Raw genomic sequence first — 16,795 nt, 5'->3', positions numbered from 1 at the left:
ACATAAACATCAAATGTGCATATATGTTATGAGTTTATAATTTTGTTAAATAAATTTGTCTGCGCAGCCTAGAATCTTGTTATAGGAATTAAAATATCTAAGTAAGATTTTTCTCAAACACTCAACCATTTTTTACTTTTTTAAGCTTTCTATCGACCAAATGCGAATTAATAGTAAAATTAAAAAAATTATATATACTTTTTTTATGAGTAAATGCTTACATTTTATTTTCGTGATTTTAAAATGTCTATGTCGCTAAAATTGTTTATGGAAATAAAAATGTATTTATAAATATACAATACATTCATACATATGTGTATACAGATGTATGCACTTTTCTATCATTTACAAATAACATTGTAACTCTATATATGCATTCACATTTAATAACTTCATACTCTTATCGTAGCTACCGTTTCTACTCTGATATTATTGAGTTCGCATGTCAATTTGCGTGAACGCTGATACTCCTCATATTCAAGCTGATGTTCCTCACTTGCCGGCGTCCAGTCGATGGCTTGCAGTTGCTTTCGCAAAGTCTCCATCACGGAACCCTTCCCGCGCATTAGCGCATATATCATATAAACTGGAATGCAAGCGATTGATACACAACAACTGAACCAACCAAGAGCTATAGCCCAGCGTGGATATATAATACCGTTGTACGTTATATCGCGATTGAATATGATGGTGGTGAAAAACATGCCCTAATAGGGAGAAAAAGGAATTTATAAAGAAAAATGTGAGCCAATAAATTAAAAAAGTGTTTTGTGCCTACGATTAATATAGTCGGCGTTATATACACCCAACAAATTTTCCAACCGATCTCAGGCCTCTTGCCAATCATGAAGTAAATATCATCCATGAAATTGTCTACTCCATAAATCCAGGCGACCATCACAACTTCCAGCAAACAAATGAGTATTACCGAAATGGAAGCAGAATACCAGTCAAGTAGTTGGAGAATAAACATGCCGCCCTAAAGAAGAGGGGAGGAGTTAAAATGATTACGGAAAAAGTAATTCGAGTAAAGTATTGCATAAAAATTAAGCAAAAATGAAATTGTATTAATTGGAAACTGCTACAAGAGTTGCTATTTATATTTCTGGCCTTGGGCACTTCTACTTTACATTAGACACCATCTGACGTTTTCATTAAAAAGTTTAACATATTTTACAATAAACGCGCTCAGAATGTTTTGATGTGTGAGCCATATTAGTGTTGATACAGTGGCTTTAAAAATTGATCTCGGCGAAAAGTGGAATTAAAGAGTGAACATTTTCGGGCGATTATTTTTCACAGTATTCAACATGGGTTAATAAGACAAGAATGCATCGATGCACGAAAATCATTATTTAGCGAGCTATCACCAATATTAGCACCATAAAAAACTGGTACAATGAACTTTTTCGTGGTCGCTGTTCGCTCACCGGCAAATTCTGGGAAGGTCGTCCAAAATCAGTTTTTGTGCCAGAAAATAGAGATGCTGTGAGTGAAATGATGAATGAATCTTTAGGCATTTGTATGACAAGCATCAATAAGATTTCGCATGATTACCTTGTAGTAAAAGATGTGCGTTCGCGTTGGATCTCTGGAAACGCGACTAGAGAAAGTGCTTCTAAAATTGGTTCAGAATAGAGAATATTTTGAAGAGCAGTAAAACCGTTTTCAACCACCAATATTAATATTTTCATTGTTAGGATAAAAATATTAAATGTTCTTATAGGTGTAGCAAAATTAGTTGGTACAACGGAAGGTTCATAATTTTTGCAGGTAGCGTCGTACGTCAATCATAATTGACACTAACATGTAAGAAGGAGTAAATGTCAAAATAAAGATTTCCATCACTCAAAATACTGTTTTTATTTAGTAAGAAAACTATTCAAAACCAAAATTTAATACATTTTTAAATATCACACTAAAAATAAAAACATATTCGTTTAAACGCACCAGAATAAGGAAGCCGAAGACATTGAAGTGAATAAAAAATAACTCTTTTTTGCGTTAAATTAGTAATTGTAAATGCCAAAGGGAAAATATCTTAATGATTTTAAAATGATCCAAGTCAGGCTGTACCTTAACTAGGGCTACTCAAACCGTGAAATTTTGTGAAGAATCGGAAGATCAGAGCCAGTAGTGCGGTCTTTTTTAAAACAAAATGGCAAAAATTACGGCGTGAAAAAGCCTACGAAAGGCGAAAACTGGCCAATTGCCAAATAAACCAAATCAAAAAGGAAACCACAAAAAGTTTTTTTAAATTCCGCTTAAATAAAAGAGAAACTGAGTCTTCCAGTGAAAACCAAGCACATCCCACACATTCGACTTTCGATTATTAGTTTTTCTATGTAGCAATATATCATCTTTAGTTTGTTTGTAAGATGCATAAAAAGGACAAGTGTTTTGCGTGTTCGACAGCTTTCTGCTATCGACTCTTGGCTCTCCTGGACTCTTCCATTGGCACGACTAGGCTTTGTTTTCGATGTCATAACCATATACCCATGATTCGTCACCAGTTATGACTTATTTAAGCTAATCTGGATCATCGTTGACGTTATTCACCCATTCTTGAACGATGCTCAAGCGTTTGTTTTTGGTCAAAATTCAGGAAAGATTGCATAGCATAAGCTACCCGGTATGTCGATATGCCGGCATCCTCAGCAACTTCTCTAATTGTGAAGAAGACGCAAAATACTTGTCTTATTTATGCCTCTCACAAACAAACTAAAGATGCAATATTGCTAAAAGCGTGAACATATCTTCGAGACGAGTGTACCAACATAAAAAAGTAATAATCGAAAGTTGAATGTACGTAGCTCGCGATATTTGAAAATTCACCTTATTTTTTTAACAAACCTCATTCAAACCTTTCACCAAATCGTTCGCCACTTATAAATATGTGTATAGGTTCTTACCCGTGTCACCATAATGATCGACATCAGAAACATAATTATGACCGAGCCCAATGTGACGAGTGCTTTATGTCTACGCAGTTTTGGTACCTCATCGACGACGGACGATATAATAGCCTCAATTTGCACAAACTAAAATTTTTTACAATTCAATTTAATATAGTTCAACTTCTAACGGTGTATAAATTTCCAAACGAAGTGTAAAAACTCACCACACTATCCAAGCCAAGCAGGAACAGCATGAAAAAGAAAAGTGCAGCCCACAAATGCGGCAGTGGTAGCATAGCGATTGCCTGAGGATATGTCACAAATGCTAGTCCAGGGCCAGAAGTGGCCACAGTGGCGACAGGTATACCTGACTGATCTGAAATAATGTAAACAAAAATTTACTCGAAATCGTTAGCGATATATACAGATAGCACAGGTCTACAAAATGTATATTTTTGAGTTTTTTGTTTTTGTTTATATGAGACTAGTTTCCAAAGAATTTTTGTACGGTGAACACGATTTTGGGGTGCAAGAGTGCATACTAAGTCATCATTTTCAGAAAATTGGGAGTAAAAATCTGTAAAAACGTGATTTTAGGTACTTAATCCCTATTTTCGTACAAACCTGACGGCCAAGAACTAAAACTTTTTCCCAAATTATAGCTTAAATCTTGCACTATGACCACCATATATTATATGTAAGTTAAAAAAAAAAAAAGAACAACTCTGAATAAAATGGGGTGAGACCTTTAAGGTTCAGTGATTACGATCGATTATTCGGGGGTTTTTGGGATTATAAATCTGATATCAGCACTTAAAAATTTAAGATATCGGTAATCAACGACTCCAAAATTTTCAATTTGATTCAGTTTGATGACCTTAGCTAAATTTTTTTACTTTGCGTCCACCTTATTGAGTTCGTTTCATATACAAAAAAACCAAAAAAAAAACACATATAGAGCTGTGTAATTTGCTTTCTTCACACTCACGTGACAAGAAACCCAGCACAGAGAAAACTACGAATCCCGCAAATATGCTAGTCGTACAATTCACTATCGGTATGACAAACGAATCACCTCTGGCGTTATTTCGAAAGTTATTAAAGCTTGCCATATTCACAATACCACCCCAACCAGGTCCCAATGAGAAGAATATTTGTATTGCAGCATCAGCCCAAACTTTAAGGTCCAAAAGACGAGACCACTCCGGTTTGATGTAGAACAAAATGCCTTTCATAGCACCAGGCAAAGTAATACCGCGTATGAACAATACGAAGAGTATGAAGAATGGGAAGACCGCCGTGAAGTATACAACTTTGCCAACCTGGGAAAGTTTTTGGAAAAAATGAATGAAGAAATAATCAAATTGAATGACATAATTATTTAGATTTTTCATAATTCTATTTAGGGGTAAATTGAGAGAAGATAGTGTTGGACTTACTGTTTTTATGCCGCGAATAATGCAGACATATACGGAGAGCCATACAAAGATTAGACAATAAAATAGCGGCCAAACTATGCCACCCAATTCTTCAATACTATCGGATACTTGTAATATTTCATGACTGTAATAAATGAAAACCAAAAACAAAACAAAAACAGGATAATTTGCTGATTCACATACAAGAAACCGTTAATACTCACTGAAAAAATTCATCGGCTGGCGTGCGAAAACCCGTATGATGAGTAAAATTACCATTACCTAACTGAAATGATAAAAAATTAAAAATTGACAAAAAAAAAAACATAAAATGCTCTAGTGAGCAATTAGGAAATATATGTATGTAGGTGCATTAGGGTGAGTTAAATTTTGTATCTCAGTGTCCGTTTGTAAAACATTACTCTAAAATGTATTTCGAGCCTCCTTATTTTTAATTTCATTTATTAATCCCCAATAGACTTTATTTTATTCGGTTTTTTTTTTTTGGAAGAAAATCTATGCATCTGGTTTTTGAATGCAAAAAATAATATCTTTTTTTAAAACACATATAAAAATAGTTTATTTGCATATAGTCTTACATTCACACTGCTGCTGTTTCAACAGATTGCGTACAGAGAAAGAGGGGTGTTAGGTGAGTGGGTTTGAAAGGGCATGTGAATAGGTGATTCGCACCGTGCGGTGCCATTAACCTATTACAATATCCAGACCACAATTAAAGTCACGCGGATCTCGCGAGGCAGCTGAATCCCTTCATGTGCAACAAGTGGTTGTTGGACTCCGATAACGGCATTTGGGGGTCGGGAGTTTAGCAAACTGGTGAGAGTATACCGGTGGATGTCGTTTAACGTCTGTCTATATATTGTCCGGTCCAGTAGTTGCAGTTATGTTATGTGCTGGATCTCGTCAGTGTAGTTCAAGAGATGCCACCTGAGCCTCGCCTGGGAGATGGCTCAGACTATAGCAAATTATTGCAGAGGTGATTCCTACGGCAACGCCAAAGCAGGAATTACATGCTGAGCATTTTTCTGTGCTTAACTGGGGACATGGAAGCCTCATTGTGAAGGTGTTGCAGTTTTTTGACAGATCTGGAACTTTGTCCACTGCAAATCACTAGTGTCAGGCGGCCAGACGAAAGCAGCATACATTCCCAATACAGCCCGTTCTACGTACCGGAATGACTATGGCTTTTCCTGACCAAGGCCCGCCGCCCCAGGAAACTAGGCCCATCTATAGCGCCGAACCTCACAGCTCGATTTAAAATGTGTCTCATATTTAACCCTCATGCTTCGAAACATTTTCTTTTGTATGCCATACAAAACCTTTTCACCATATATAAATAAATATAAGTTACGACCCTACAAGACAGCTGACTATCATATAAGCACTCATATTATCATCTTCACTATCCTCATCCAACTACACATTTTTGTTCTAGCCATGGGAAAGTTCTGATAGTTTCCCCTTGTCGGTGTGATATTCTATCTCTCTTTTACCAATAGCAATTTCTTATAACTGAAAAATATATCTACTATGCTCTAAACTACTCATTTTCGTCATCAAAAAGTAATCAGCACAAACTCCTCAATAAAAAGTAATCAGGCTGATGTTTTGTTTTGAAATTATAAAATTATTTAAAAATTATAAAATGTATATTATTGTGTTTTCATTGAGATTCGAACTCACGAATTTTCAATATTTTTTTGTTTTCATTAAAAAAAAATTTTCGCACCAATTCGGTGTTTCATCCACAGAGATTCGAACTCACAAATTTTCAAGTCTTAGCCAAGCATCTACTCGCTCGGCTATAACAAGTAAAAAACAAATACAGCTAAATCTCAAACTAGAACTGTTTTCAGAGCAGCCACATTATTTCGTTAAAATTAATCAACACTGATGCCTTGGCGTTTAAAGTACAGTAGATATATTTTTCACTTATATAAAATTGCTATTGGTAAAAGAGAGATAGAAGTCACACCGAACAGGGGAAAAGAATATCAAATGAAATATTTGATTTCCCCATTAAAAAATGTTGTACATGCTATTCTGATAATGAGCATGCCCTACAAGACAGTGCTGAGCACTTTTGACAAAAATTCCAACACATTTACAAGTATTTTACTTGAGTTTAATGAGGAGCTCCTCTCAGACTACTCATCCACTTAACCTTCCATCCCACTTTGAGCTATCCGTGAACAAGTTCGTGTGGTATTGTCCACAAATGCTAAACTACGTCCACTTTTTCCTTGAGGGAATATGAATGGAGAATGTCCAGCTCTGGCAGAGCGAGCGAGTGTATTCATTGAAATCCTTGAATTCAAATTATTTGCTAGAGCGCCCGTCGGGGGCACAAAGTGTCAAAGAAGTCTTTGTATGCCATAACTTTAATTTGCTCTACTGGACAAATCGTTTTGAAACTTGAACAGTAGTACTTTTATTGTTATTGTTAGTGAAATAACAAACTTCCTAATTTATTTAATACTTTTCGGCTTCCAAGTGCTAGAAATATATTATCTTTCTTTATAAATAAAACCTTGCATATGTCTGCAGTACTTACATCTAAAACCTCTACACAATACTCCGTATTCCACGGGTTCTTACAATCAATCCATGGTAATTTTTGCGAAAATAGTTTACTTAAAAACATTATTGGATAGGCAATAATCACAGAGTAGTAGCAAGTGCAAATGAAATTCACAATTACTATGGCGAAGCCAGCGCCTGGAAAGTAAATAGGATAAAATTGAATTATTTTATTATTTGTTGCACACTTTAAACTTAAACATTCAATTAAACTAACCTTTAAATAAAGGAGCCAAGCGAAATACGCCTATGCAGCCAACGCTGGAAAATTGGCCCATAACAATTTCCATAAGAAATAAAGGAATGCCACAACAAAACAACATTAGTAGATAAGGTACCAAAAATGCACCTAAAAACGTGTGAGGTGGTTTAAAAAATAAAAAAATAATTACAATGAAATTATAATAAAAAGGAGGAGATAAAGAGCTTTTAAGCAACTTAAATTTATAATATAAAATTACTAACGTATTTTAAGGTTTAATAAACAATAAAAAAATTATATTTATTCAAAATTTTTACACAATATTATAAAAGCTTCACAGTAGTTTTATTAAAAATTAAAAAAAAAAGTTGCAAATAGTTTCGAAAAATACAGTCCTCCCAAAAAAGTTTGTAAGTCTCCTTCGAGCCGGATTTGAACCAGCGACCTATGGATGTCAACATATTCGGATTGCAGTAGGGATGGCAATACAAAGCGTTTATCATATACGCATAGGAAAATTGATTTCCATGGGCATGAATATTCGGCCGCACTGGCTCTCTACTTAACAACTCAGTTTCTACAGTCCACCGCTCTACCAACTGAGCTATCGAAGGCGTTGTGAGCCAGCTGGAAAAGTGCATTCTTGTGTATTTCGCCGCTTGGCTTGCGGAGATACGCGCGCGCACCATAAATGCATCAAAAGCTACGTACCCGTATGTACATACGTAAATTTATATATCACTAAAAGTGTTGTGTGCTTTACTGCCATTCGTTTGCCTCGGAAGCCAAACCCACAGTATGCATGAAACATTCGATGGTAGGAAATTTTATTGGTGAAAGCGGATGAATGCATTTTGGCCTTGCAAAATTTTCTCATAAAAAAGTGTCGGCTGGTTCTAAACCAGCATTAAAGTTCATCTTATGAATTTTTATTTTTATTTTATTCATTTATTATTATAAAAAATAGTTGTTGTTGTTGTTGTAGCAGCATAAACAATCCCCCTACCTACATACGGGGAATGCTGCTGAAGTGACAGTCCTTGGCCGGATATAAATTCGGGTCGTTTCGGTAACGTAGAACCGACTGTCGTGGAAACGATAAAAAAAAAAAAAAAAAAAAAAAAAAAAAGTTGTCCTCTCCGTGGCTTGAACCAAGGTTCTTAGAAGGTTCTTAGAATGCAATGCCGTTTGATTACTGCGCTATGAGCGCCGACGTTTGGAATTCACACATACAAGGGAAACTGAGCACATTATCCACAGCGCTTGCAGAAATATAATCACTTACACATATATATGCAAACAGTGGTGGCCAAATCATATGCAACGATTGCTCTGTTATAAAGTAATAGAACATTTTGTTTAGTTTAATTTTGTTCGAAAAAAATTATTTTAGTTTGGTATGCGCACTTATATTTAATGTTTTTATATTAAACAAAATTCTGCCTTCTAAAAGTAAATAATTCAAATTTTTATAACAACTCAAAAAATTTTAATAAAACTCATGAACACAAAAAAAAAATGCAACTTTTTGAAAACAAAATGAAAAGTATGTTAAACTAATTTCTTGTAGTAAATCCGTTATTTTTTATCACTGCTCGACATTGTCTTGTCATTGATACAATTAAATTATCAACCGTTTTCGTATTGATTGATTGTCATTCCTTTTTAAGTTTATCGCTATATCTAGCCTTGCAGCTACCACAAGTTTTCAATTGGGTAGAGATTCCATTACATGGACATTTTTATAGCTAAAATGTGACAGTGTACTTTGGGTCTCTGTCCGGTCAGTAGACCCAAGGCAATGGCGTTTCCCATTGCTCATATGACAACATCTCAAAAATATTTTTGTACTGATATTGGTGTATAATTACATTAACTTTATGCACTAATTATAAATACTACCTTCATCGTCCTTTCGAGGGTTTCCTTTATATTTTGCGCCCAATATTGAAAACTTGGTAAAATAAAACGAAAATGGCTTTATTGTTTTTTCAAAATATTCTCCTTTGAAGTCAATAGACTTTTGCATTCACTTGAACCAATTTCCAAAGCACTTTTGCCACTCAGCGGTAAATACCTCCAAAACAAACTGTTTAAACGCTTCAGCAGCTTCCTCAAGCGTTGCAAAATATTGACCTCGCATTTAATTTTTGATGTTCAGGTACAAAAGTCAGCTCCAAATTAGGGCCCAGGGATGACCCATTAATCCGATGTTTTGAGTGATCAAAAACTCTCTCGTCTTCGGCAGTTGGTTTTCCTTAATTCTCCAAAAGCTTCTAGCAAAAAAATAGTTGTGCACCACTCGGAATTTACTATTTTACGTTTTTTAAGTTGGGTCTTGACCAGATTTCCCCAAAAAGCAGGCAACCATTTGCTTTCAAGGTGACTAAGTGTAGTGCTTCAACGCCAAAAGTCCAGGCAAGTTGATCAATTTGCTTCTGTCTCAATAATCCACGTCGAAAATCGTAATAAATCATCGCACGAAAATTTACATGGCTAAATTCCGTCTTTTGCAGGCGATTAATTTTGCAACTCACTGAAAAATGCGCAAAACAAATTTTTCGATAAAAATATCGAATTGCAGCTCAGCACACATAGTTTTGCAAAGACGTAACTGACGAATCCAGATACGATTGAACAAATTTTAATTTATTTTTCACATATCACATAGGTTTTTGTGTTGGACGGCAACCTGTGAACAGTCCTTTACCTCTACTTTTAACAGTCGTCTATTGACGCTTCTCGATGTTTGCAATTTTAATACTTTAACAGGCATTTTCTCTGTTTTAATGAACTTATTAATTATTCTCGAAATTGTACTATTGTGTATGTTTGCTCTTTTGTGTTATTCCTCCTAGGAACTTAGCAATAATAGAATGCCCAATTACTTAGTTGCCAACCCAATAATTATTCCATAATAGAATAAAAGTTGCATATGATTTGGTCACCACTGTACTCGTACATATGCATGCGCAAAAAATCGACGAAAAGAACTTTGCATGGATTCTGCTTCAATTTGCTCGGCAGCTGCACACACACACATCTGGGAATCTATTTGCGAATATGTATGTAATCTAAAAATACATTCGAATACAAAATTAGTGAAAGCAATGCACATGTATACATACATACACTCGTACATATGTATGTACAGAAAAAATTTAAAGCAATTGCTGCAAAAAAAAAACAAGTAAAAGCACACAAAAAATGTTTGCAATTTAAGTGCGACACAAATTTGCATACTTTGTATAGAAGCTGACACATTAAGCAATTGAAGCAATTTGAGGGTTAAAATAGTAACAAAAAATTTAAATAGAAATTAAAAAAAAAAGACTTTCAAAAATCGTGTTGGCAACTTGTGGACTGACTGAGTATAATTTTGATTGTTATGAAGATATCAAAAAATTGGTCGACTTGACTTTTAAGTGCCAAACAAACAAACTTTTACAAGTGCCAAAAATAAAGTTTATTAATGCAAATGAGGTGTGAAGTAAAATTAAACATTCTACTCTTTTTACAATCCATTTTTTAATTTGTTCAAATTTTGGGCATTTGTTGGCAAATATCAGACAGTACGAGTAGATGATATTCTTTTGGGTGAACTTTCTGAAAAAATATGAAAAAAATTTTCTTCATAATTCTCATGATTCAATTATAAAAGGTTGTGTAAAATATCACAACTGATTTCGAAATACTAAAGGGTTTTCCAATAACAGGTGTTATTGGTGAATGGATTGTGCTATCGAGAATAGATAAACGTTTTTTTATGGCCGGAATTGGATGGTATTCATCTGGCCAACGTTTATTTTCAACAAGACGGCGCTACGTGCCACACAAGCAACGAAACCATTGATCTTTTACGGGGAAAGTTTCCGGACCGTGCTATCTCTCGAAGAGGTGATCACAATTGGCCCCGAGGTCTTGTGATTTAACACATTGTGACTTTTTTTTTGGGGCCACGTGAAAGAGGGGTACGCCAACAGCCCAGGGTCGATTCAACACCTTAAAGATGGAATTCGTGAGGCTGTTAAGGACATAGGACAGCCACTTTGCAATTCGGTTATGGAAATTTTCATAAAAGGGGTATTGCCCTGTAAGCGTGTTGGTCATTTGCCTGATGTTATTTTCACTATTAACGGCATGCCTTCCTCTTTATAATGAAATAAACATCCGATCATTTATATTAAAAATAGCATTTTTCTTTGAATATCAAAATAACACCTCTGTTTGGAAAACCTATGACTTAATCCATTGATGCAATTTGGAAGTAAGGGGAAAAGGGGCATTAGCTTATTCCCTTTCTGAAAAGGTAGTAAAAAATTAAAAACATTTTTCATATTTTTATTTGCTATGATTTGTTTTAAGTTTTAGATTCTTTATGAGGCGTTCACTTGGACCTCTTCGCGTTTTGTAGTTTCCAGGTTTTAGAAAGATAAATATCCTAAATATCTAAAAGCTCGTAGTTGGACAAACTAACTAACCAAAGTCATACAAGAATAAATTACAACTTAATTTTTGGATTTTAACAATTTCTGAAACTTTCGGAACGTTCACACAAGTTTTGACATCCTATATCTAAAACTACATGTTTCTCACAAAAAAAGATATTTTCCCTATTCTCAGAAGGCTTTTGTTCATCCATGTACGAGTTTTAGATATTGCCTGCGCCATATCGTCCTAAGCCTAATGCATTGTTTTGGTTGGTTTTCCAACTTTTTAATCTGCCTCCAGAACCCTCAGAGTGTATTTGACTGATATGAGCTTTGAATTTATCTAGTTTCCCAAAGTCGTTCCTTAAAATGCCCCCATCTCGGGCTCATTCAAGCAATGCAAAATTTCAATAGGCATCCAAAGAGCATCATTACATAGAAAACTTTGATCTCTTCCGATCTGGCAGCATGGCGAGGAGCGTTGCCGAAAAGTGATGCACGCAAACTTTTTCGCCTGGATTCAATGAAGTGCCGCACGATTTCACAATTTTTCTTTTCATTTTGACTTTTGAAAAATTAATAAACTTAACGCCCTCTTTGGTCCACGTTTTGTGGCTCAACAAAAAATGGATTGCCTGCTAACTTTTTAGCAAAAGTTTTTATTTTTATGCTTTTGAGTACTGTTTCTTTTTTAGAATTTGCTCTGATCTGTCCTCCAAAAGGTCATCAGGAATTTATGAAGTAGCTCAAGATAGCTGGCACAGGGTGAAAATTAGACATCTTATATCACCTTCAATTATTGTATCATGATAATTCTGAATTTTTAATATTCTGGGTATTAAAAATCAGTATATGTACATATTGATTCTGTATTTTTAAAGTACTTTATGAAAAAAATTATATTTTGCTTTGAATGAAGTAATTAGTATCTATTTATTAAAAATTCAGAAAGATTAGATTAAATTTTGGATTTTAATAGGTTAGGCATATCTAATGGGGCTGATTAATTACAAAAATTTACTTCGGTTGTTGGTACGATGGTTATTTTAATATTATTGCCATAATCTACCCCCTGTATTGAAAATTCTGAGGGGTCCGCACATCTTCTCATTACCCGTACAGTTCTCAGAATTTGGAGTATTGAATTTTGACATATGTAATATACATAGTTTCGCAATGAAGAATTTTATCATGCCGGAAGTTTTAATACAGATGTAACATAAAATTTTCGGGTTGGGTACGTAATGCTGTATGATACAATATTCTGTTTACAAAATGCTGTATACGAAATTCTGTATTGACGAAATTTTGTATTGACAAAATTCTGTATTGACGAAATGCTGTAAGTAAATGATAAGAAATTCAACAAATTTTATAAAAAAAGTGCGCACTTTTTTTCTTCAGTTTCGATAGAATCCACCGTATTTTTGCGTAGAACTCCTTCAAAAAAATAACCCTCATCAGTCCAACTCCGGCTACGCAATCCACCGTATTTTTGCTTAGAACTCCTTTTTTCGTTGACTTTTGTCAACACAAAATTTTTTCAATACACAATTTTGTCAATACAGAATTTTTTTAAGACAGTACAGAATTTTGTTTTTACAGAATTTTGTAAATACAGAATTCTGTAAATACAGAATTTTGTCACTGCAGAATTTTGTTACGTTAATTTACAGTATTTCGTACGAAAAGAGTTTTGATATACAGCATTTTGTAGGGATCCCAAAATAGGGTGACTACATATTAACAAATTTTTGAACATATTAGATGAAACAAATTAGCCTTTGTTTTGTCTTTTTTTTGAGACAAGCAATCCAAATATCAGGCGAGTGAGTGGAGAGCTTCGAATAAACCAAGACCACAAAAACACGTCGTTTTCAGTCAAAAAGGAAAGAGATATTCACGGCATTTATGTACTATAATGGTATTGTGCAACACGAATTTTTGCTAGAAGGTCAGACAGTTAATAAGAGACGTTTACATGAAGCCATTGGACAAAAAAAGCTTTTTTGGAATGTTTCCACTTCGCACAGTGCTATCATTATTCGTGAATTTTTGAACAAAATGTTGCTCCCTACGATTTTTTTCTGATTGATCGAATCAACGGGGAACGCGTTTTAACAGCCGAAAGGAAGTAATGGAAAAATCGAAGAAGGCTCTGATGGACCGAAAATAAGGTCACAGAATTATTTTGAAGGCGATAATATCACTTTTGAGAAACAGACATGCATTTTGAATTTTCTGATTGTATTCCGGGAACTTTCTTGTCAAGGCGGAATTTGTTCACACATAATACCTATGGGTAATTCCATAGACATTTGACATAGCCAATTTTTCAAAAAATTAGTTTGCTTACAAAACTTTATGGTACAAACTGCAGTATAATAAGAAGAAACTAAAAACATGTGTAAACAAAAATCAAAAGATTCGAGATTTATTTAGCGTTGAAAATTATGCTACAAAGCTTTTTTTATAAAAAAATAGCATCGATTATTTTTAACATATTTAAAAAATATTTTATTTAATTATTTTTTCATCATACCTAAACTACTTTAAATATATTTATTTAATAAATTAAAAAAATAAATTTTTTTGTTTAAAATTTAAAAACCAAATATGTATTTGTGTGTTTCCCTCTGTTGGGCACCTTTTTGAAAACCTGTGGTTGAGCACCCAGGTCTGGCCTTTTTTCGTCCTGTTCGAGGATCCTTTTTAAAAGATTACATCAAGAAATCGATAGAAAATTAAAATTTAGGAAGCTACTTAGAAGCTCAAGTCGTTAGCTATAATAGAAATATGTTAAATTTACGCACAAAGTCGAAAAAGTGCAGAAAAGTCTAGTCAAACCGGGGTTCCTTAAATTTTGGAGTTATATTCAAGCGAATCAGTGAATCAGCGACTCAGTGAGAAATACCGCTCTAGCGAGGCGCTGCACGTTGGTGTATGCACAGTTGGTGTGTGCATACTTGTTGCGGCGCTAGAGTAGTGCATTTCATTATTTCTGAAATTTAAAAGGGCGCGTGTTTGAAAAATGATCAAAAATATTTTTTTTCCAAAAATTGTTAACAAAAAATGTTTAGTTTTTCAGAATTTTTTTATATATTTTATCATAAAAAATTAAGAAATTAAGAAAAAAGCCGAAAACATTTCACTTCAAAAAACTTTGTACACCATTTTCAACATAGAGTAAATCTCAAAATTTTTATATATTTTTTCAAATTTTTTTAGTTCACTTTTATTTTACTCAATTCTACAAATAAGCCCATTTTTTTTAAATTGACGATAATATCCAAAGTACTTGGATCACTTGCTATGGTATCACCCCGTATACGAATGTATACAATTCAGTTCATAATATATTATTTGTTTATACAATATAATTGTAATAATTGTTTTTTTGTTTTAGTTTTAATTTTTTCACACTTTCTTACTTGTACATCCTTTAAAATCTTTTTTTCACATTCACTAATTCAATTTATATTTTTTTATTGCTTTTTGATGAGTATTTCTTTTCATTGCATAGACATATTTGGAATATTTATTTTCAAAGTACATACTCACCTCCTCCACTTCGATAGCACAGATAGGGAAAACGCCACACATTGCCAATGCCAACCGCATAGCCAATGCAGGATAAGATAAATTCTGTTTTCGAACCCCAATGGCCACGATCAGAATCACGTTCGGGAGCTTTTGAAGTGGTTTCTTTGGGCTTGACTGGCGTAGTGTTGGTATACCCTTGCGTGTATGCATCATTTGGTGCATTGCCAGGATGCGAATTGCTGCGGCTGAACATTTCGAGAATGTGGAGTTGGTTAGTTTAAAACAAATACTCAATTGAAATGTGTCTTTTTTCTGTCGGCGTGAATTGGAATTTGTGTATATATTTTTTTTCTATTTTTTATTTTTTTATTTAATCCTTTATTTTGGGGCAGTATTTGTAGAGTTTTTTTTAATTTTAACTTGGAACCGCCTTCGGACAAAATTTATTTATTTTTATTAATTTTAAAAATTAGCTTTGCACTTTAGGATCTCATCTCATTTCTTATCTACTTAATTATTTCTTACTTTTGTACGTATGTGGAAACAAAAAAATTTCAAAAATCACAGCTCATTCTTTGGATTTGTACAACAGTGCGTATGAGTAATTAATCTTTACATGGAAGCTTCCCTTTACTGAGTTGCCTTCCGTTTTTTATCCTTTGAATATATTATGTAAGGATTCATACAACGAATAGAAACTTTGCCAAAATAGAACTTTCGTTTTTTCCTATCTTGAATTTTCACACTCCGTCGTAGTGGCTTATCACTGGCACTTATCATTGGGATCGCATGTTGCGACCTATTGAGTTCATTACACGCGCGCCGTCCATCGACAACTGCGGCAAAAGCATTTCGAGTGCACAATTTTTAGTCAACGTCAGCCAAATTAACGCAAATCTGCGTATTTGCCTGCCTGTCTGCCCGCCTGTCTATTTGCTTGTTTGCTTGGGTGTTTTTTAGCATACAATTTTCTAAATAGTAATCACAAAATTTAAATCGCTCCCACAACAATTCTTGGACGACAATGCACTTGTACTCGTAAGTGCATACATACATACATATCATAATGACACAAATAGAGCGCACAGTTGACCGACAAGTTGACGATGACGTCCCAGTAGTTAAATTATTTTTTTTTTCTATTATTTTTTTTTAATTTGAGTTTTCTTTGTGCGCTCTAGTTAAGTGAAAATTACCAGTGATTGCGCTGAGCTGAGAGATTTAGCACCTAAAAACTCAATTGAGATAATTTAGCGGCTACTTTGCTGCAAGCAAATGTACACCAATACAAATATACGAGTATGCATGCGCTTGTGATTAAGCACGTTCATATATAATAGGTCTATTTATAAGTTCGTGCGGTTTTACAACAGATGGCGTAACTTGATTATTATTCCATCGATCCACATTTCCAAACATTCATTGGAGAGCTACTGTCGTAAGGCACAAACGTCAGTATAAGTTTTTTATTTGAAGCGTAAACAACAATATTTTTACCACACTTGAAAATGTCGAATTTCGTGCCAAATAATGTGTTTTTGCGGGGAATTCTTCTTCATTATTTTAATATGAAGAAAAAAGCAGCCGAAAGTCATCGTATCTTGGTGGAAGTTTATGGTGAGCATGCTCTATCTGAGCGAACGTGCCAGAAGTGGTTTGCACGCTTTAAAAGTGGTGATTTTGGCTTGGAAGACGAAGAACGCG

General features: G+C 34.3%; 1 protein-coding gene and 1 non-coding gene across 2 annotated transcripts; both read right to left on the bottom strand.

Annotated features, from left to right (window-relative positions):
- Positions 1-213: 213 nt before the first annotated feature.
- LOC128864082 (sodium- and chloride-dependent glycine transporter 1) lies at positions 214-15,942 on the bottom strand. Its single transcript, XM_054103575.1, has 10 exons — positions 15,110-15,942; positions 7,134-7,265; positions 6,891-7,054; positions 4,540-4,601; positions 4,337-4,460; positions 3,886-4,219; positions 3,122-3,273; positions 2,913-3,041; positions 779-979; positions 214-707 (listed from the first exon to the last, which is right to left on the bottom strand). Exons 1-10 carry the CDS (start codon positions 15,342-15,344, stop codon positions 393-395), a joined length of 1,848 nt encoding a protein of 615 aa, XP_053959550.1. The 5' UTR covers positions 15,345-15,942; the 3' UTR covers positions 214-392.
- Positions 7,536-7,732, bottom strand: Trnay-gua (transfer RNA tyrosine (anticodon GUA)). Its single transcript has 2 exons — positions 7,696-7,732; positions 7,536-7,571 (listed from the first exon to the last, which is right to left on the bottom strand). It is a non-coding gene; the product is annotated as a tRNA-Tyr (tRNA).
- Positions 15,943-16,795: the final 853 nt, after the last annotated feature.

The sequence above is a fragment of the Anastrepha ludens genome, chromosome 5, assembly GCF_028408465.1.
Source record: "Anastrepha ludens isolate Willacy chromosome 5, idAnaLude1.1, whole genome shotgun sequence".
NCBI lineage: Eukaryota > Metazoa > Arthropoda > Insecta > Diptera > Tephritidae > Anastrepha > Anastrepha ludens.
The sequence above is the reverse complement of the archived record's forward strand: the minus strand, read 5'-3'. Positions and strand labels throughout refer to the sequence as shown.

What these genes read in the sequence shown, in the direction of transcription:
- LOC128864082 (XM_054103575.1), bottom strand. Translation starts at nt 15,344, where the DNA reads ATGTTCAGCCGCAGCAATTCGCATCCTGGCAATGCACCAAATGATGCA. An exon ending in TGTGCTGGGTTTCTTGTCAC is followed by an intron (nt 3,274 to 3,885) that starts GTGAGTGTGAAG and finishes ACATTATTTCAG; the next exon opens with ATCAGTCAGGTATACCTGTC. An exon ending in TGCTTGGCTTGGATAGTGTG is followed by an intron (nt 3,042 to 3,121) that starts GTGAGTTTTTAC and finishes AAAAAATTTTAG; the next exon opens with TTTGTGCAAATTGAGGCTAT.